Source organism: Piliocolobus tephrosceles, chromosome 10, assembly GCF_002776525.5.
Source record: "Piliocolobus tephrosceles isolate RC106 chromosome 10, ASM277652v3, whole genome shotgun sequence".
In the NCBI taxonomy this organism is placed as follows: domain Eukaryota; kingdom Metazoa; phylum Chordata; class Mammalia; order Primates; family Cercopithecidae; genus Piliocolobus; species Piliocolobus tephrosceles.
The window spans coordinates 6,167,952-6,190,244 of record NC_045443.1 but is presented as its reverse complement, the minus strand read 5'-3'; the positions used below and the strand labels follow the sequence as shown (position 1 = coordinate 6,190,244).

At 43.7% G+C, this 22,293-nt stretch overlaps 1 protein-coding gene across 1 annotated transcript in view; it reads left to right on the top strand.

Moving 5' to 3' along the window:
* The window catches only part of ANO2 (anoctamin 2), a 364,608-nt gene that overhangs the window by 72,443 nt on the left and 269,872 nt on the right, over positions 1-22,293 (top strand). The window contains exon 6 of the mRNA XM_031936252.1: positions 21,482-21,633. Coding sequence (XP_031792112.1) covers positions 21,482-21,633 — 152 coding nt within the window. The remainder of the gene's footprint in view (positions 1-21,481; positions 21,634-22,293) is intronic.

Sequence of the window (22,293 nt, the reverse complement as noted above, 5' to 3'; positions counted from 1 at the left end):
TCTGCCTCCTGTGCTGAAGCAATTCTCTTGCCTCAGCCTTCCAAGTAGCTGGGACTATAGGCATGTACCACCGTGCCTGGCTATATTTTGTCTTCTTAGTAGAGACAGGGTTTCAACATGTTGGCCAGGCTGGTCTTGAACTCCTGACCTCAAGTGATCCATCTGCCTCGGCCTCCCAAAGTGCTGGGATTACAGGCATGAGCCACTGCACCGGGCCCTAGATCTTCTTTGTTTCACAGAAGTCAATGGCTTGTAGTGGAGCTGACAGAGGGTGTTATACACAGGTGAGGGGGGATAATCTAACTTGATATGCTGGGTAGGATACTATGTTTGTAAAAATTAACCTGAGGCTCTGATCCCAGGGGTGGGGGTCTGGGTTAAACCCAGTTCCTGAGTTGAGAGAGGAGCGTGGAAAATGGAGGACGAGACTCGCCGTCTGTGGAGGGCTAGTGTTGGGGCTGGCGGCATGCTGTCTTTTTAAAATGGGTTTGGGAAGTGATCAAAATGAGAAAAAAACCACATTTGCTGAGAGCCACATCCTGGTGGCGAGGGGAGCCTGGAGGAAGAATGAGGCATGGCATGAGATCAGTTAAGCATTCTCCAGGCAGTGGAGGGTTGGATCATAACTCAGTGGGGTTCAGAGAGACCGGGAAGATGGGAGGAAATCACAAAATTGAGATCTCAAACCTGGACAAATCCATTGTAATGTGTCCAGGGACTCCACGTCCTGAGCACAGATACTAACTGGGAGGGGGAATCTTGGAAGGAAGCATTTGTTTTCCAAAAACAACAACAGAAGAGCCAGCATTTTCTGAGGCACACTCACGATCCATGCACAGAAGGGTGTGGGAAGGCCTGGCCTTTGGCCCTGAGCAGCCTGAGAAGGTTTGAAATGGGGTATGGAAGCAGGTGCTTTCTCACTTGACTCTGCTCATTACCAAGATGGCTCTTCTAGAGACTGTGGTCAACATCTCTGTTGATTTCTCATTTGCTTTTTTTGTACATATGAATGAACACTCTGTTTCTCGTTCTTTACATTCTCTTATTCATCAAGCCTCCAGCAGAGACAAGGTGGGTGCAAGCTGTTAGGGACGACTTTCTTTTCAATAAAATGATATTAATCCAGCCATTGTTCACTAAATTTGGAAGAAGTGGCATGCCTGGGATGGGTGAAAAACCACTTTTGTCCAATCGTCAGAGCTTTTGTAGCTATTATTAGTAGAGTGACTGATATTGCAGGGGTCTCATTTGCTGTCCCTCAGAGCATGCCAGAACTTTAGCTTATGTGTCCTTTGCGTGCAAGTAGATGCTGTTAACTTCCAGCAAGTCATGCCTTTTTAGGAAAACGGGCTCAGAGCTCCATACATCTCCAAAACAGCAGTAATACACATTGTGGAGGGAAGTGGTGATGACGTACTCAAATGCCTGGTAGAGAGGCACACACAACACATGAGAACTGCCGTTACTACTGCTGTTGGTATTGTTATTCATAGCAAGGTGTGCAGGCAGAGCAGTTGGTACAAGACGAGGACTGTGTCTGCTCTTTGATTCTCTCCTCTCTTCTCTGCAGTGTTGGGGGAAGCAGGCCCAGTCCCTCAACTCTGCCGAGGCAGCCAGAAGTACAGACATGAAATCTGTGGAGATGCAGGAACAGATGGCCTTTGGACTATATGCTGGGGATTTCCATTTCCTAGAGCACGGGTCCTTGGGGCGTCTGTAAACACAATGGCTCCACGTGCGAGGTCTGTGGTGCAGTTGCTGGGAAAGCCAGTGAGAAGACTGCTGGGGTCCCGTGGTGCAGGAGGCAGAGCTTGAAGACACCCATTTTAAGGGAGAGACAGCAGACGTGACAAGTGGTCCACCTTGAGTTCTACTATTGACTGTGCCCCCATTAACCTGGGGTTACTTGATTCATGTCTTAGTCTGTTTCCTAAAAAGGACTGGAGATGGATTACAACCAAAAGAAGGAATACAATGGATCATTTTTCAAAAGGACAGATAAAAAGAGTCATGTAACTGGGGAGGGGAGGAAGTAGGGAAGTGCAAGGGAAATAATGACAGTGGAAACTAAAAATAAGGGTGATGGATGCAGGTGAGACAGAGTTGCATTCTGGGCTTTCTGGTAGCCAAGACAGAAAGGACTGTGGGTCACAGTCGTCTATGGGAATCAGCATCTGTTTTGCCAAAGAAGGCAAAGTTTGCCTGTTGTAAAGGACATGAACAATACAAGGGACTATGTCTTCAGTAATAAGTTCACACAAGCTTCTGCAATGTTCTTCATGTGACCATTGCTTACACTGATTCTGGATAAAACTGAGGATGTAATGTTAAACTCTAGTTGAGGGAGGGTTGAATACAGAGTAATGTCTGCAAATTTCTTTAAAAAAAATTTTTTTTATTATACTTTAAGTTCTAGGGTACATGTGCACAACGTGCAGGTTTGTTACATATGTATACATGTGCCATGTTGGTGTGCTGCACCCATTAACTTGTCATTTACATTAGGTATATCTCCGAATGTTATCTCTCCCCCCTCCCCCCTTCCCACAATAGGCCCTGGTGTGTGATGTTCCCCTTCCTGGGTCCAAGTGATCTCATTGTTCAATTCCCATCTGTGAGTGAGAACATGCGGTGTTTGATTTTCTGTTCTTGTGATAGTTTGCTGAGGATGATGGTTTCCAGCTGCATCCATGTCCCTACAAAGGACACGAACTCATCCTTTTGTATGGCTGCATAGTATTCCATGGTGTATATGTGCCACATTTTCTTAATCCAGTCTGTCACTGATGGACATTTGGGTTGATTCCAAGTCTTTGCTATTGTGAATAGTGCTGCAGTAAACATACGTGTGCATGTGTCTTTATAGCAGCATGATTTATAATCCTTTGGATATATACCCAGTAATGGGATGGCTGGGTCAAATGTTATTTCTAGTTCTAGATCCTTGAGGAATCACCACGCTCTTTTCCACAATGGTTGAACTAGTTTACAGTCCCACCAACATTGTAAAAGTGTTCCTATTTCTCCACATCCTCTCCAGCACCTGTTGTTTCCTGACTTTTTAATGATTGCCATTCTAACTGGTGTGAGATGGTATCTCATTGTGGTTTTGATTTGCATTTCTCCGATGGTGAGTGATGAGCATTTTTTCATGTGTCTCTTGGCTGTATAAATGTCTTCTTTTGAGAAGTGTCTGTTCATATCCTTTGCCCACTTTTTGATGGGGTTGTTTGTTTTTTTCTTGTAAATTTGTTTGAGTTCTTTGTAGGTTCTGGATATTATCCCTTTGTCAGATGAGTAGGTTGCAAAAATTTTTTCCCATTCTGTAGGTTGCCTGTTCACTCTGATGGAGTTTCTTTTGCTGTGCAGAAGCTCTTTAGTGTAATTAGATCCCGTTTGTCAATTTTGGCTTTTGTTACCATTGCTTTTGGTGCTTTAGACATGAAGTCCTTACCCATGCCTATGTCCTGAATGGTATTACCTAGGTTTTCTTCTAGGGTTTTTATGGTTTTAGGTCTAACATTTAAGTCTCTAATCAATCTTGAATTAATTTTCATATAAGGAGTAAGGAAAGGATCCAGTTTCAGCTTTCTAGTTATGGCTAGCCAATTTTCCCAGCACCATTTATTAAATAGGGAATCCTTTCCTCATTTCTTGTTTTTGTCAGGTTTGTCAAAGATCAGATGGTTTTAGATGTGTGGTATTATTTCTGAGGGCTCTGTTCTGTTCCATTGGTCTATATCTCTGTTTTGGTACCAGTACCATGCTGTTTTGGTTACTGTAGCCTTGTAGTATAGTTTGAAGTCAGGTAGCGTGATGCCTCCAGCTTTGTTCTTTTGGCTTAGGATTGTCTTGACAATGTGGGCTCTCTTTTGGTTCCATAAGAACTTTAAAGCAGTTTTTTCCAATTCTGTGAAGAAAGTCATTGGTAGTTTAATGGAGGTGTCATTGAGTCTGTAAATTACCTTGGGCAGTATGGCCAATTTCACAATATTGATTCTTCCTATCTATGAGCATGGTATGTTCTTCCATTTGTTTGTGTCCTCTTTTATTTCGTTGAGCAGTGGTTTGTAGTTCTTCTTGAAGAGGTCCTTCACATCCCTTGTAAGTTGGATTCCTAGGTATTTTATTCTCTTTGAAGGAATTTTGAATGGGAGTTCATTCATGATTTGGCTCTCTGTTTTTTTGTTACTGGTGTATAAGAATGCTTGTGATTTTTGCACATTGATTTTGTATCCTGAGACTTTGCTGAAGTTGCTTATCAGCTTAAGGAGATTTTGGGCTGAGACGATGGGGTTTTCTAAATATACAATCATGTCATCTGCAAACAGGGACAATTTTACTTCTTCTTTTCCTAACTGAATACCCTTGATTTCTTTCTCTTGCCTGATTGCCCTAGCCAGAACTTCCAACACTATGTTGAACAGGAGTGGTGAGAGGGCATCCCTGTCTTGTGCCAGTTTTCAAAGGGAATGCTTCCAGTTTTTGCCCATTCAGTATGATATTGGCTATGGCTTTGTCATAAATAGCTCTTATTATTTTGAGATACGTTCCATCAATTCTGAATTTATTGAGAGTTTTTAGCATGAAGGGCTGTTGAATTTTGTCAAAGGCCTTTTCTGTATCTATTGAGATAATCGTGTGGTTTTTGTCTTTGGTTCTGTTTATACGCTGTATTACATTTATTGATTTGTGTATGTTGAACCAGCCTTGCATCCCAGGGATGAAGCCCACTTGATCATGGTGGATAAGCTTTTTGATGTGCTGCTGGATTTGGTTTGCCAGTATTTTGTTGAGGATTTTTGCATCGATGTTCATCAGGAATATTGGTCTAAAATTCCCTTTTTTTGTTGTGTCTCTGCCAGGCTTTGGTATGAGGATGATGTTGGCCTCATAAAATGAGTTAGGGAGGATTCCCTCTTTTTCTATTGATTGGAATAGTTTCAGAAGGTATGATACCAGCTCCTCCTTGTACCTCTGGTAGAATTCGGCTATGAATCTGTCTGGTCCTGGACTTTTTTTGGTTGGTAGGCTATTAATTATTGCCTCAATTTCAGAACCTGCTATTGGTCTATTCAGGGATTCAACTTCTTCCTGGTTTAGTCTTGGGAGAGTGTATGTGTCTGGGAATTTATCCATATCTTCTAGGTTTTCTAGTTTATTTGCATAGCGGTGTTTATAGTATTCTCTGATGGTAGTTTGTATTTCTGTGGGGTCGGTGGTGATATCCCCTTTATCATTTTTTATTGAGTCTATTTGATTCTTCCGTCTTTTCTTCTTTATTAGTCTTGCTAGCAGTCTATCAATTTTGTTGATCTTTTAAAAAAACCAGTTCCTGGATTCATTGATTTTTTTGAAGGTTTTTTTTGTGTCTCTATCTCCTTCAGTTCTACTCTGATCTTAGTTATTTCTTGCCTTCTGCTAGCTTTTGAATGTGTTTGCTCTTGCTTCTCTATTTCTTTTAATTGTGATGTTAGGGTGTCAATTTTAGATCTTTCCTGCTTTCTCTTGTGGGCATTTAGTGCTATAAATTTCCCTCTACACACTGCTTTAAATGTGTCCCAGAGATTCTGGTATGTTGTATTTTTTTCTCATTGGTTTCAAAGAACATCTTTATTTCTGCCTTCATTTCGTTATGTACCCAGTAGTCATTCAGGAGCAGGTTGTTCAGTTTCTATGTAGTTGAGCAGTTTTGATTGAGTCTCTTAATCCTGAGTTCTAGTTTGATTGCACTGTGGTCTGAGAGATAGTTTGTTATAATTTCTGTTCTTTTACATTTGCTGAGGAGTGCTTTATGTCCAACTATGTGGTCAAATTTGGAATAAGTGCAATGTGGTGCTGAGAAGAAAGTATATTCTGTTGATTTGGGGTGGAGAGTTCTGTAGATGTCTATTAGGTCCACTTGGTGCAGAGGTGAGTTCAATTCCTGGATATCCGTGTTAACTTTCTGTCTTGTTGATCTGTCTAATGTTGACAGAGGGGTATTAAAGTCTCCCATTATTATTGTATGGGAGTCTAAGTCTCTTTGTAAGTCTCTAAGGACTTACTTTATGAATCTGGGTGCTCCTGTATTGGGTGCATATATATTTAGGATAGTTAGCTCTTCTTGTTGAATTGATCCCTTTACCATTATGTAATGGCCTTCTTTGTCTGTTTTGATCTTTGTTGGTTTAAAATCTGTTTTATCAGAGACTAGGATTGCAACCCCTGCCTTTTTTTTTTGTTTTCCATTTGCTTGGTAGATCTTCCTCCATCCCTTTATTTTGAGCCTATATGTGTCTCTGCATGTGAGATGGGTCTCCTGAATACAGCAGACTGATGGGTCTTGACTCTATCCAATCTGGCAGTCTGTTTCTTTTAATTGGACCATTTAGTTCATTTACATTTAAGGTTAATATTGTTATGTGTGAACTTGATCCTGTCATTATATTAACTGGTTATTTTGCTCATTAGTTGATGCAGTTTCTTCCTAGCATCGAAGGACTTTACATTTTGGCATGTTTTTGCAATGGCTGATACTGGTTGTTCCTTTCCATGTTTAGTGCTTCCTTCAGAATCTCTTGTAGGGCAGGCCTGGTGGTGACAAAATCTCTAAGCATTTGCTTGTCTGTAAAGGATTTTATTTCTCCTTCACTTATGAAACTTGGTTTGGCTGGATATGAAATTCTGGGTCAAAAATTATTTTCTTTAACAATGTTGAATATTGGCCCCCACTCTTTTCTGGCTTGTAGAGTTTCTGCCGAGAGATCTGCTGTTAGTCTGATTACTTCCCTAGGCGTGGGATGTAATCTCCTGGTGTGCCGTTTGCTAAGACCCTTGGTAAAGCGCAGTATTAGGGTGGGAGTTACCCAATTTTCCAGGTGTGTTGTGTCTCAGTTTCCCTTGGCCAGGAAAAGGAATTCCCTTCCCCCGTGCGCTTCCCGGGTGAGGTGATGCCTTGCCCTGCTTCAGCTCTCGCTGGTTGGGCTGCACTCACTGACCAGCACCAGTGAGATGAACTCAGTACCTCAGTTGAAAATGTAGAAATCACCCGTCTTCTGTGTTGCTCACGCTGGGAGTTGGAGGCTGGAGCTGTTCCTAATGGCCATCTTGGGCGCCCCCAATGTCTCCAAATTTCTGAGGCACTAACTGTGTCAAAGATAAAGGTTGGAGAAGAAATGCCACTGATACTTTAATTCTTTTCAGTTGAACCCATGTTTTGACCTGTTTATGTCTACTAACCTGCATTTATTAAAGAATGAGTTATCTTCTTTTCTTTACCGTAAAACATATGTAATTGCTATTAAGCATTATTTATCAGTGTGAAAAAAACTGGTGTTTCCACACTGAGCTGATAGAATTCCAGTTAAAAAGCAAAAAATCTTGGCATTTCAGTTAACTTCAGTGGTCCCTTAGGAGGGAAAGGTAATTCCATTTAGCTTTGGAAATTATTGGAAATTGTTCTCAGGTACTTGTTATTGTCTCTCTAGAGACTCTGATTTGGTAGCCCTGGCTTTTGCAAAAGCTTCACAGGAGGACCTCTTCCTGGCTAATGGTGCCCACCCAACCTCAGGGACTCTACTCAGCCAGGACTGCAGCACCTCTTATTTCTCAGTTATTAGATTTGAGGCTTGTATTAGTTAGGGTTCTCCAGAGAAACAGAACCAACAGGACACACACAGACACACACACACACACAGACACACACACAGAGAGAGAGAGAGGTATCATGAGGAATTGGTTAATACAATTATGGGGGCTGGGAAGTCCCAAGATCTGGAGTTCATGCAATGGAGACCCAGGAGAGCTGATGGTGTAGTTCCAGTCTGTGTCCAGTCTGAGAACTAGGAGAGCCAACAAGTAAGTTCCAGCAGCCTCAAGACACAAGAACTGATGTTTCAGTTCAAGTGTGAAGGCAGGAAAAGACTGATGTCCTAGCTCATGCAGTCAGGCAGGAAGAGTTTCCCCTTACCTGTGGGAAGGTCAGCCTTTTTGTTGTTTTCAGGCCTTCGACTGATTGGATGAGGCCCACCACATTAGGGAGGGTAATCTGCTCTGCTCAGTCTACTGACTCAGATGCTCATCTCATCCCAAAACACTCTCATAGATACACCCAGAATGTTTGAACAAATATCTGGGCACCCAGTGGTCCAGTCAAGTTGACACATAATATGAACCATCACAAGGCTTATAATTTCAAAGTCAGTAATCCTCTTTGTAACAGAATGAATAGTGGCATTCAAAAAAAATGTCCAAGACCTAGTCCTGGAACCTGTAAATATAATCTAATTTGGAAAAAAGATCTTTGCAGATAAAATTAGTTAAGGATCTCAGAATGAGATCATCCTGGATTTAGAATACAACCTAAATCCAATGACAGGTATCCTTATAAGAGAAAGGCAGAAAGGTATTTGAGAGGGGAGAAGGTTATGTGAAGAAGGCAGAGACTGGAGTTATGCAAGCTGAAAGCAAAGAATTCCTGGGGCCATCAAAAGCTGGAAGAGGCCAAAATTAATTTTTCCCTTATAGCCTTTAGAAGGAGTGCTGCTCCACTGATGCCGTGATTTTAGATTTGTGACCTTCACAACTGTGACAGAATAAATTTATGTTGTGATAATTTGTTATGGCAGCACTGTGAAACTAATACACTCTTCTTCTGGGCAGGAAGCAGTAAGCAGACAACTGAAGACAATTGAAGACAATTGAAGGTCTCTGGTGGGCTTGTTGGCTTTCTCTGTATTCCAAGAATCCACTTGGCAGATTCTAAGATCACTTGGAATAGTCTTGTTTATTTGTTGCCATTGGGTTTGGGAGTTCTATGGAAGAGTCTTTGTGCATGGATCTTCCTACTTGACCTTGGTGTGTCTATGACGACTTTTTCATTGTCCATTCCTGTTTGATGAAATAGAAGCAGAGGCTCACCTTCTTATGAATGGTGGAAGGAGACCCAGTGTGGCTAATGTCAAGAAGAGCTTACTCCACTCAAGAATTATTTTCCTATTTATACTTCTATTTCCAAATACAGTAATTGGCTTAAGTAACAGCTTCTGCCTTGGTAAGAGGTGTCTGCAAAGAAGGATATTAGCATGTTTTAAAGCTTGTCCACATTTCATAATTCTTACATTTGACTTTGAGGAAAAAGATTCATAAAACCACTTTGAATTATGCCAGTCAAAACAAATTATCTTGAGATCAAAAGACTTATAGTCATAAGTTGATAAAGAGATAAATTAATTGAGTTTTAAATATAGTTAATACTGCATCCCATGTGCTAGACCATTTCGTAAGAGCCTTATGTACATGATTTGTTTTTACCTTCACAATAACGATATGAGGTAGGTATGAGCGTTAGCTTCATTTTGTAGATGAGAAAATTGAAACTCAGAGAGGTTAATAAACTTATCCAAGGTCACACAGCTTGAAGGAGTTAAAGAGTCAGGGACTCAAAATCATGTCTCTCTGACTCCAAAGCCATGCTCCTACTCTCTCACTTGACTGGAAAATCCCTAACTGGACTTGAGGTAGTGGATAGTGTGGTCTAGAATGGCACTTCTCAAAGTGTATTTTTTACAATGATAGTGTTTATTGTTCTTTTGGAATTTTTTGTATTGTTTTGTTTTTGAGACAAAGTCTTGCTCTGTCGCCCAGGCTGGAGTGCAGCGGTACAGTCATGGTTTATTGCAACCTTGACTTCCTGGGCTCAGGTGTTTCTCCCACCTCAGCCTCCTGAGTAGCTGGGACTGTAGGCACACACCTCCATGCCTGGCTATTTTTTGGTAGAGACGGGTTTCCCCATGTTGCCCAGGCTGGTCTTGAACTCCTGGACTCAAGTTATCCACCCACCTCTGCCTCCCAAAGTGCTGGGATTACAGGTGTGAGGCACCATGCCCAGCCTAGTCTTTGGTTTTACAAAAAAAAAATTTTTTTTTTCATAGTTGAACAAATTCAAAAAACACGAATGATTACAATTTACCAGAACAGTCAAAAGTTTTGAGAAGCCTTGTAGTAAAAAAATAAAAATAAAAAACAAACACATATACAAAAACCTCGTTCAATTTTTTTCAGGCCTTTTCTGCTGAACACTTGAACACCTATTAATATCCTGGGGAACCAATATTCCACAGAACATACTCTGGGGAATTCCATCCTAGATTAAATAATCCTGGACTAGGAGAGGCAACAGCTTTCAATGGTCATTTTTGAAAATGATATTGTCTTGCTCAGTGAGTTATTCCACATTCCTACATTACAGCTTTCTCACCCATAAAGTAAGAAGATTCGCTCCTAAATTATCTGTCATAGCTTTAAAATGTTGTGGTCTACGTGTAAAGCAAATGACAATTTGTGAATTTATTTTTTTCCTCTGTTACTGATGTTGGCTGAGGGGCCTGAGGACAGTTGCCTTTTATGTTCAGTTACCTTCTGATTGTTCACAGATATCTAAGAGTAAAAGTGTCGTATGTCTGTCACCTCTTCAAGTTTTGCTCTAAATAGGTAGTGCACTTAGCCTGTGGTGCCTGTTCTGAAGCTGCCCTGTGTCTCCAAGCCTGGTAAAGTCACCAGGCTTTCTCTGGGTTTACCCATGCTGGACTGCTCTTTCCAAACCACACCTCTCTGTGGAGCCTAGACGGAGCTCTCTGATTTAGACTCTCGTCAAAGCAGAGTACTTTATTCTTTCCTGCATGGGCTGGAGCCTTTCCACATGCTTTTTAAGTATTTGCCCCGGTCCTAGAATGTTCTTCCCGTTCCTGTCTGAATAAACAAATACTACTCATCCTTTGCTCCCCAGCCTAAATCTCACCTCCCTCATAGACCTTTCTTCATTCCTTCAGCCTGAACTGATCTTACCTTTTCTGAACTCTTAGTCAACAGTGAGTATTGATCTTACCTGTTAGTTTTTCTTGAGCTGCTTCGGGTCCTAACTCTTGTGTTTCCAAATATGTCATAAACCCCCTGAGAGCAAGTACTGTGGTTTATCTCTCTTACGTGTTCCCTGCAGATTCTCGTATGGTGTTCCTCAAACAATATTTGCTCAGTAAACACCAGGTTGATTAACCCGTTGATGCTTCCCCTGCGCAGTGTCGTGTTTGGGTTGTGATCCCCTAGCAGAGTCGCTCAGGATGATAAGAGATGTTTCAGCTCACAGCTGTACACAGGCCATGTGAAATTCGGCAACAGGAGCTGCCCACCGTTCTCTCCTCACCCTGACCAACTCCTTCCTTTATCAGAACTGTTTTTGGTAGTTCAGTAAATCCAGAAAGAAAAATCAGGAGAAATTCTCTTGAGTTTGTTGTTGTTTATTTATTTTATTGTTTTATTTACTTTTTTTTGAGATGGAGTATGGCTCTGTCACCCAGGCTGGAGTGCAGTGGCGCAATCTCAAACTCTTGCCTCCCAGGTTCAAGTGAATCTCGTACCTCAGCCTCCCAAGTAGCTGGGATTATAGGTGTGCGCCACCACGACCGGCTAATTTTTTCATTTTTAGTAGAGACAGGGTTTCACCATGTTGGCCAGGCTGGTCTCAAACTCCTGACCACAAGTGATCCACCCACCTTGGCCTCTGAAAGTTCTGGGATTACAGGCATGAGCCACCGCTCCCTGGCTGAGTTTTATTAAGGATGGAGAACTTGCAGATCCTCGGTCATGGGAAGGAGGTTCGCTGCCAACTCAGCCTTCAACATGACGTGCTGGACAGGTTCTTGTCATTATCGTCAGTAAGTTTTTAAATGAGCTAGAACTGATGCCATTTACGTAGGGTTGGTTGGCTATAGGTGGGTCTTCCTCTTGCTGTCATTGCCTGTTCTCTAACATTTGTTTTCAATAGAGGGACAGCTGGAGGGGTGGGGTTTATATCTGATACCTTTATGAGCTTTTCGGTGCATGCTCTTTGATTGCTTTGATTGTTACTTAAATAGACTGGAAAGAGTGCAGAATGCTTTTATTCATTTTGTTTTCTATAATGCTTCTCAGTGTCAAAAATAAGAAAAAATAATTAGTGGTACCTAAGTGCTGCAGTTCCTGTGAGGAACCTGAGATGGTCCTGGCCGTGTTGCGGATGTGCATATAAGCCTGGGAAGACCCCAGGCGTGATTGACTACGTGGAGGCCTGTCAGTGGACAGGTGTGACTCAGGGCCCAGAAACAGTGAAGTTAAAAATATGAAAATGTGTTACAATAGCAAGTTATTCTAAACCGTTTTATCAGCAGCACTCACAACCGTGCCTGGTGTACAGCAGACACTAAATAAATGCTGGCAGTGAACGGAAGAGTGAGTCACGCATACCAGATCTCACCCGGTCGTGGTGGCGTGCTGGAGGGTGATGCTGAGATGGATTCTGAGGCTCCATCCAAGGGCAGTAGGCAGGAATCCTGTGCTCCCTGAGGGCTGCCTGCCAGAAAAGGGCAGGGCGTCATGGTGGCACAGGTACCATTATAGCTGCCCTGATCTGGGTCCTTTGCTGAAGGCCTCCTTCAGTTAATGGGAACAGATTGTGTAGAAGGGATCCTTTGGAAAGTTCCATTTTCCATCCACCCATCCGACCGTCCAGTGAATATTTATTGAGTATTACCATACACCAGATACTTTGCTGAGGGCTGGTGATTCAGTGATGCTTATAACTGTTCCCTGGCCCCATCAGTATGGGGAGGATGCAGATGTTGTATGGCTAGTTATAAATTGGGAGGCAAGGCTGGGCATGGTGGCTTGCACCTGTAATCCCAGCACTTTGACAGGAGGATCACTTGAGGCCAGGAGTTCAAGACCAACCTGACCAACAAAGCAAGACCTCATCTCTACTAAAATTTAAAAAAAAGTTAGCTGGGTATGGTGGCATGCACCTGTGGTCCCAGCAACTCAGGAGGCTGAGGTGGGAGAATCACTTGAGCCCAGGAGGTTGAGGCTGCAGTGAGCTATAATCGTACCACTGCACTCCAGCCTGGGTGACAGAGTGAGATCTTGTCTCAAAAAAATAAAAAAATAAAAAGTAAAATAAATTAGGAGGCACCCACAGAAGAAAAAGACTAGGGTATGACGAGAGAGCCAACCAGAGGAGACTCATTTAGATGGTAGTGGGGGAGAGGAGGAGAAGGTGCCATTTAATCTGAAATGTGAGCACTGGGTAGGAGTCTGTGGGTGGGAAGAGCAGGTGAGAACCTTCCAGAAGTGGGAAGGACATGCCCACAGGCTCCAAGGTAAGAAAACCCTGGGCTGCATATGGAACTGAGGGGAGCCAGGGTGGGAGCAGCTCAGAGAGGGGGGCAGGGGCTGAGGCTGCCAAGGGAGGCAGGAGGCATGGCGCCTAAGAGGCCTTGTCAGCCATGTAATTTTAAAAGTTTGGTTTTAATCCCAACTTTTATAAGTCAGCAAACATTCACTCATGTGTAGAGGACCTGCTGACAACAGAATCAAAAACCATAAACAAATACAGAATTAGACACTAGAGAATGTACACTGTGTAAATGCATCACTCTTTGTCTATATTCAGTGTTGTTGCTGAGGGGAAATTTACCTGTGGACACGGGTGGGGCCGAGGGGAATGGGCAGCCCCTGTTCTCGCTGTCCTTGGTGTGCACAGAGAAAGTCTCCCTTTGGCTCTAGGTTGTATCTGACCTTGGCTGCTCCTGGCACTGTCTCCCTTTTGATCGGGGAAAGGCTTAACGCTCACTTGTATGGGTGAATGTGCAGCAAGCGAGCAGGGACAGATCTCAGCGGTATGGAACCCCTCAGGTCCTGGTGCAGCGTGTGTGTGTGTGTGTGTGTGTGTGTGTGTGTGTGCGCGCGCGCGCGTGCGCACACACCTCTCGCAGGCATCACCTGGCGGGGAGAGCAGTGGGTGAATTCCACGGCATTTTTGGCTTCTCTTGTTCCTCCCTTCTTCAGCTCCAGAACCTTCCATCCTTGCCCAGCTAGTGACTTGTACCCCTTTCCCACTGTTTGGCTTCTCTGTGTGTCTGAGCCTTTAGGGTGAGTAGAAAGGTGTGATGATTGTCTTCAGCCCAGCTGTACCTCTCAAGATGAGCGAGATACCGTAAGTAATAACCACGGAACTTCGATGTTCCAGCGACTGGAGGAGGAGCAGAGGAAAGCACCAATAAATAAAAAGAGGCAGCCGATGGGCATTAATTTCTGTCGACACATGTACTCCCAGCTGCGGCACATGTTCTGTTTTTACGTCTGGTCTGCATTCCTCCTGGGTGACCTTTCCTGCCTATTGCTGGGAGAGACACTCTTAGGCCACTGCAGATACTAGTGACTCATGGGTCATTATGATTATGTTGTTTCTATCTTATACTGTTAGACCTTTTCCTTGATCTTTGGGATCATTGGCTCTCCCAATGTTTGTGCACCTTGGGCATTTTAGTAAAACTTTCTGTGCCTCAGTATTTTTATCTGTAAAATGGGAACAGTGCCTTGTATACTGTCCAATATATGCAGCTTCATTCCTTGCACCCCAGGAAAGCACATGATTTTAATATAAAAAGGAGACATATCAGCCCTCAGACCACACTGCTGTGCCCCTCTGGAGAGGAGAGGCTGAGGGAGACGAGGAGGAAAAAAGAAGTAAGAAAAGACAGTAAACCCCTTAGACTGTGACAGTGAGGCCAAAGTGAGCTTTTATGAGAACCACATTTGAGCCCTGGAATAAAAAATAAGAGCAACATACTTTAAAAATTATTTATGATTTTAAGCACATGAAAGGCGTATCATGTACTGAGGGAGGGCATAATGGGGAACAGCTGGCTAGCATGTGTCTCGCCGTTTCTGAGGTTGTTCATAATTCTCTGATGTCCAAGAATAACAGTAATAATGATGCCACTGCTGATTGTATTAATAACAATAAAGAAGGTTGGGGGGTCTTTCCTGAATCCTGCTGAAGGCAAGAGGAGAGCCTGGGCTGCTGGGTTTGGCAGGGGCGGAAAGGGGCACTACAGCCTGCTTGCTTCTCAGGGGCAGTCCATGGAGTCCAGCCAAGGATCAAAGGATGTTAGGTTGGAGGAAAGGGCTCTAGAAGGTGAAGGCAGGAAGCCTGTGTTCCTGGCATGATTTTACCACTGACTGTGGCCGTTCCCAGCCCCTCGGAGTCTCAGTGTTCTCATCTATAAAGTAGAGATGCTGATCCTCCGTGGCAGGCACACCTTACAGAGTGTGTGGACCGTGGATGGAAGGATGCTCAGGGAAGTGCTGGGTACGCTGCAAAGCATTCCAAACACAGAAGGGGTTATCATCATCCTTGTGTTTCTCTGGGGCTTACCACAATCAACCACCAAGCTCGGGACTGGACATCTAGGAGGTACCCAGACATGCTTGTGCCACGAATGAATGTTTCTTTTTCATTAAATGTTCAAAGCCATGGGGTGGTAGCCTTGGACAATACTTTTTAAAGTATTTGGTCCTGTTGTCTCTTTTATGACTTGTTAGGTTGGTCTGGAGTAGCGCTCAGTCTAAGGCAGATTATCCTCCATTGCCGAGTCATCTGAGCACACTGCCCAGTGCCCTGTGAATTAGGGGATTTTTCCGTACAGCTGGTGGGCATAAGTGCTGTTTCGTTTCAGACGGTTCCCTCTCCAGTCTTGGGTGCTTTTATCACGCTCATGCACGAAATACTCAAAGGAGACCTTCTGCAGCCCTCTGGGGTGCTCTGTCCTGTGAACTCTAGTTGCCTTGGTCTCCCCAGACTTAGAGCTCAGTCTTTCAGTCTTCTCAACTCAGGGAGTTTCCTGGCCTCCACCTGTCTCCTCTCCTCTCCCAAGGCAGTGAGCGGGACTCACAGGGCTCCCCTTGTCTGTCTCCCATCTCTCCGGGATCGCTGCCTTTCATTGTCTGATGTCCAGTATCTTGAAAATCATTATTTCATGTATTTTGTTTGGGTGTTTTGGTTGTTTCAGGTAGGAGAGTAAATGGGTCCCTGTTACTCCATCATAGTAGGAAGTAGAGGTTCCCTTGTTTTCCCTTTGGAGATGAAGAAGCTGGGAGAAGGGAATGACTTGTCCAAAGCTGTACATCTCATTGGCGTCAGCAAGGTGGCATCCTCCTGTCCCCACTGTGTGCCAGCACACGGGAGGGGTCCCTGCTTTCCATAAGTCCATGGTTTCTTGGGGAGACAGACAAATCAACTGAGAATTTGAGACAGATGCATAAGTCAAGAAAAGCAACCCACAATATATTTTATGAGGCGGGTATTTATCCACAGGGTACCAAGGAAGCATAGCAGGAAGTGAGAGGGCAAGGAAGGGCTCCTGGGAGGGTTGGCACATGAGCCTTATGTGAAGGAGAGGCAGGAGTCATCCAGGTGGGAGAGGAGGGAGAAAGTCTCAGGAACCGGTAACATGCACAACAGCTCGGAGGCAGGAAGCAGGTCCCTCACCGCAAGCCCAGTGTGTATGGTGTGGTACTACTGGGGAGACGTGTGTTTTATTGTGGATATGCACCTGCTCCGTCCCCCTACTGAGTCCCTGAAGTCTGGAAATTTCTTCCAACTCAAGTCTGCTGTGGTGTTTCAGGGACATTTGTGTAGGGTCTTGTTCAGGGCTATGCAGTTGATGTTACCATGAGGTTTCTGGTGGGACTCTGGCCTTCCACACTCTTGAAGGCAGCCACCAATATTCCTTTCAGTGATACGGAGCATCCTCCATCGAGAAACAGTTGAACCTGACCCCATTCCCACTCCGGATTCCAGTAAAAACAGCGCAGAACTCCACTCCCTTTAGCCCATTTCTCCAGGTGAGCCCTACCAGATCCATTGCCAAGGTGAGGCTCAGGAACTGCCTGGAGGTTCTCAGCTGAACGTCTGCTAGAGCCAGACCCTGAAACAATCGATGGGTTAGAAATCTGCATCAACTAAATGCAGGCATTCCTGGCCCCTGTGGGTGCTACACTCCTGGGTGCTTTTGCACTTGGTAGGGGCAGGAGGGGGAGCCTTTTGGCCTATCAGAGGTCTTAGGCTTTTGGCTCACCTCTAGCCTGGTTTATTTCTACCAAGACCAGACGAGTTGTCTTATGACTGTTTGGATCCCAGTCTGGGCTCCTCCAGTGACGGCAACTGCTGTCATCAATGCTGTTTCTCCAGAGATTTCTCATTCATTCATTCATTCATTCATTCATTCATTCATTCATTCATTCATAAAATAATAGAGAACATTTTGGACAGTATCCTGTCCTCATGGAGTTATGGTTTGGTAGAGATGGCTGGACATTTCATCAAACAGTCACTCAAATAAGTATAAAGTTACAACTGTGATGAGTGTTATGAAAAAAAGGAATTAGGGCTCATGAAATACAGTGAAGGTGGGACTTGCCATTGTTTGGAAGCCAACAAATAATAACCTCAGTGTGAACAGAGCTTAGTGAACCAGTGGGTGGGGGGTGGGGAGGTGGGGACCTTCGGGGCTGGGGAGGAGATGTGCCCAGCTCAGCCAGTGTCTGGGTGCAGTCAGTAGGAACTACACGGAAAGGTAAATATGGAGACTTCTACAGGTTCCATGGGATGTGTTACGAGTTTTGGTCTTTTTCCTAAGAGCAATGGGTCACTGTTGAAGGCTTTTTAATGAGGAGGCAAGAAGATTAGATTTTTGCTTCAGAAACCTCACTTGGTCTCCTATGTAGAGACCAAATTGGAGGTGGGCAAGAGTAGACTTGTCAGATAGAACACAGGATGCCTAGTTAAATTTCAATTTCAGACAAACAATGCATACTTTTTTAGTATATGTATGTCCCAAATACCACATGGGGCATAATTACATTAAACATTTATTGTTTTAACTGTGTTTTTAAAAAGTTTTAAATAGGTTGCAAATATTGCATGGAACCCAATTATGCCAAAGATTATTCATTGTTTATCTGAAATTCACATTTAACTTGACATCTTGTATTTTTATTTGTTAAATCTGGCAACCCTTAGCAAGAGAAAATGTGGAGAAACTGGTTATAGACCAGTTATTGTTGTAAACTACTAAAAGATGCTTAGGTTAGGGTAGCAGAGGTGGAGATGGAGAGGAGTGGACAGAGAAGGAATAGTCCTGGTTGGTCCAAATCTGCCATTCAAAGGCATCTGGAAGACAGAGTCCATCAGCTTCCCTCCTACTCTGAAACTAATTTCCGCACACATGCCATTTAAAGACATATGGGTATGGTATGGTGAACTGCATAGTCTCAGTGCAGGTCAGGTGTCTGGTCAGAACCTGCACTGAATGGCCTATAAGAGGTGTTCTGTGACAGTGTGAGGTGGTCTTATTTCTGTCTGCATCCCTCCAGACCAGAGACACCTGAGAGGTGAGTTCTGTGCATAGCAGTGACAGATGTGTGTGAAGGAGACATTTGGTAGAAAGGTCAAGACCTTTACAACAATAGAGGCAATATTGTAAGTTGTACACTGTTTTTCCCCATGATAACTCACATTTTAGCAAATTAAGCAGTAGAGTAAAGCAGTCAAGAACATGGACTTTGCGAGGGGCTTTAAACCCCGTTGGTTATTAGCTTGTCTATACTATCTGTGTGATCTTGGCTAAGATACTTAACTCTCTCGGCTTTGTGACATATTTTAAGAGTAGCACTAAAGTACCTTGAAAGCCAGGCCCACGGGAGATACTTAGTAAATGGTATATGCTACTAGAATCAACAATCTCCTTGTTTCAGAAGGCAGGCTTGCTCTTCGTCTTCTTACACAACTCACTTGATTATCTTCTTAATTCACAGCTCTAGTTTTGTGGCTGTTCACACTCTTCACTCTCTTCTACTGCCTTGTGTGGCAGATCTCCATGCACTCTTCTCAGTTTGCCTCAACTGAGTTTGCATGGAAATCTGCTGCACAAGGCAACGCAATATTGTTGCCCATGAAGATTGTCACTATTGCCCATCAGAACCCCTTTGTCCAAGCAAACCAGCTCATGTAACCCTCCTTAAACCCAGCTTGAACATTTCCACTTTTTTGTTTGCCTAGAATGTCTTTGCCTGTATCTGTTCAAGCCTTATTAATCAAAAGTATTTATAAGTTAATGTTAACAGAAATATGAACAAAACAAGATATAAAACATACATAGGAAATGAAGTAAATGCCTGTCACTAGGGAAATGGCTAAACAAATTACTGTTCATGTCTACTGTGTAATACTATGCATCCATTACAATAGCTGTATGCAAACTGTCCTGGAAAGATATCTATGATATAATGCTAAATAAAAACAGCGAATTATAGAGGAATATGTGAAGTAGGGTCACAGTTGCTTAGGAAGGAACCTAGTTCTATCTATACGAAAATATAGGAGTTAAATATATTCCCAACCATTAAGCGAGGTTCCCTTTGGAGAAGAGGGTGGGAATTGGGTTGGAAGTCAAAGGAAACTCCTAACATTTGGTTAATATACTTTAATGGTTTAAGCTTGTTCATTTACCTGAACTGTGTTAATTTTGTAATTGAAGTGAAATCAAAATGCATAGAAAAAGGTTTAGAAGAACGAAATAAACTGTGATTATGTTTCAGTTGTTAGACTGGGGAGGCTCTTGCCCTGTCCTTACTTGTCATTGTTTTATTAAAGAACAAAATAGTAACGGAAGAAGATTACCCTTCTGCTAAATCCAACTGAAATGCTACTACCTCAAAGAAACATTTTTCTAATTCCTCAACTGAATGTGCTGCCTCCTTTCTTTGAACCCTCAAAGTACTTTATGTATCTTTTGTGGCATCTTCTCATTCTATCTTAGTGAGTGTTTCAGGTACCCAAGTATGAAGACAAGTATTTCATACCAGTTTTACTGCCCCTCTACATTGAAGTAATGTGAAGCTATCATGGTAGAGAAGGAAATAGGATTTCGAGTCAGAGGGTCTGGATGTTGCCTCTTGTTCTGGATGTCTGTTGCAGCCTGACAGATTAGCCCACACTTAGTAGCTTAAAACAACAGCCATTTTATTTTATCTCATGATTTTTTGGTCAGAAACTTGGGCAGAGCTGGGCTGGGTGATTATTCTGCTTCATGTGGTGTCGACTGGGGTCACTTGGTGGTAGCCAGCTTAGAGGTGGGCTGGACGGGAGGGTTCAGGAAAGCTTTAGTGGTATGCCTGCTGCTTGGCAGGGCAACTGGAAGACTGGGCTCAGCTGAGTGCCTTTCCCTCACTGGATACTCTCAGGACATCTTGTAGACTTCTTATGGTGTGAATCAGGGCTTCAAGGGATAAGGCAGACCAAAGCTGAGGCTGCACATCTTCTAAAGCAGTGGTCCCCGGACCTTTTTGGCACCAGGAACTGGTTTTATGGAAGACAATATTTCCATGGACCAAGGGTAGAGGGGGTGGTGGCAGGGATGGTTTCAGGATGAAACTGTTCCACTTCAGATCATCAGGCATTAGATTCTCATAAAGAACACAGCACGCAACCTGGATCCCTCACATGTGCAGTTCACAATAGGGTTCATGCTCCCATGAGAATCTAATGCCACGTCTGATCTGACAAGAGGCAGAGCTCAGGCAGTAATGCTTGCTCACCCACCACTCACCTCCTGTTGTGTGGTCCAGTTCCTAACAGGCTTTGGACCAGTACCAGTCAGTTTGTGGCCTGGGGATTGGGGACCCCTGTTCTAAAGGATGGAACTAGCATAGTGTCATGCCTGCCATCCTCCACTGGTTAAACATCCACAGAACCAATGCAGATTCAAGGCAGGTGGGAACAGAGATGCTACCTCCTAAAAGAATTTGTGTAAAAAATGTGTGGCCATCATCAATTTGTCACAGCTTTGCTGTGAGAAATACAACCTCTGTGTCTCAATGACTCCATTTGCAAATTATAAAGATCCAAAGCTATAATGTATGCAAAGCATGCTATGCATTATAAAAAAAACTGTATGCACTATAAATATTAACATTTACCTTGGTATTAAATCTATGCCTTACTCAAGGCAGGTACTCGTTACATGTTTAATACTTTGAAAGCAAACTCATTTAAACACAGATATTTCCTAAGAAAAACACAAAGAATGTGATGCTGCACGATCACATAGAAGCGTGGCTCAGTTTTAGAGTATAGACTTGGGATTAGGTTGACACGAGTTAAATCCAAGCTCTGTCACCCAGTTCCTATCTATGTGGCCTTTGTTAATTTGCCTCACCTCTCTGAGCCTTAATTGTCTCATCATAATATGGAAATAGTATTACTTACCTAGCAGCGTTGCTGTAAGCATTGGAGCTAATTTGTGTCAAGCACCTAGTAGGGTCACATAGTAGGTGTGCAGTTTCTCTAAGATGATATCGAGTCATACAGAAAGTTTGGACTCCTCACTTAATTCCTCTGCACTGCTCACCTCCATGAGCCCAAAGGATTGAGAGGAGTCGAGAGTCCAGGTCCTTGCGAAAGCATTGGGGAAAAGGGGAAGGCCCTTCTTCTTGTTTCTCCCAGTCTCTTCCTCTCTCCAATGTTCACCTCTAGGAATCTGTGTCCAGGCAGCTTTTTTTTTTGTGAAGCAATTCCTCTCTGCTGGAACTGGCCCCCTTTTCAGACCTGTGGCTCTTCCTTTCATAGACGTACGAGATCAAAGCAGGAGGCAGCATTGCAAAGAAGTTCAGTGCAGCTCTGCAGAAGCTGAGCTCACCCCTGCAGCCCCGAGTTCCAGAACACAGCAACAACAAGATGAAAAACCTCTCCTACCCATTCTCCAGGGAGAAGATGTACCTGTGAGTATTGAAGCTGCTGGAGCAGGGATGTGGGAAGGGATGGGAAGGAAAATTGAACACTGTTCCATGACTCAGCCCTGGGGCTCCCAAAGTGGGTGCCCCAGTGCCTGGGAGAGAGAGTAGGAAGCGTGTTCTCATGGTGACATTGTTCCTGTGCCTGCTTTGTGAACCCCCTCCCCGTGTGAGATGATCCCAAACAGCTGAGGGTGCTTGTGCAGCAGGAAATCTGCCGTTTGACCATTTTGCAGGGTGATGGGCAAAACAGGGAGCAGCCAACAATAAACTGTGGAACTCTGTGAGAAAGTGGTCAGACACCTGTGTATCTTCTTCCCAATTGCCAGTCTAATAGGGTTTCAACAGGATATGATAAACCAGAGAGAAGGTGGATGAAGCCTCTGGGTTTCTGGATTCCAGCTGCCTACTTGTACATTCATTGACTCTCAGGGGTCTTCCCCTGTCCCTGCACCCTGCCTAGGAAGAGTGAATAAAAGCTCTTCACAGAGATAGCCACTTGGGAAACATTTGGAAGGGGGAGCCACAGCTGGGAAGTGGGAGATGCAGCCGCCAAGCATCAACTTTGCTCTAGGAGCTAATGAGAAAATAAACAACCATCAAGGGTGATGAGAAAATGGAGCAAGAAAGGGAAAGGCCGGGGCATGG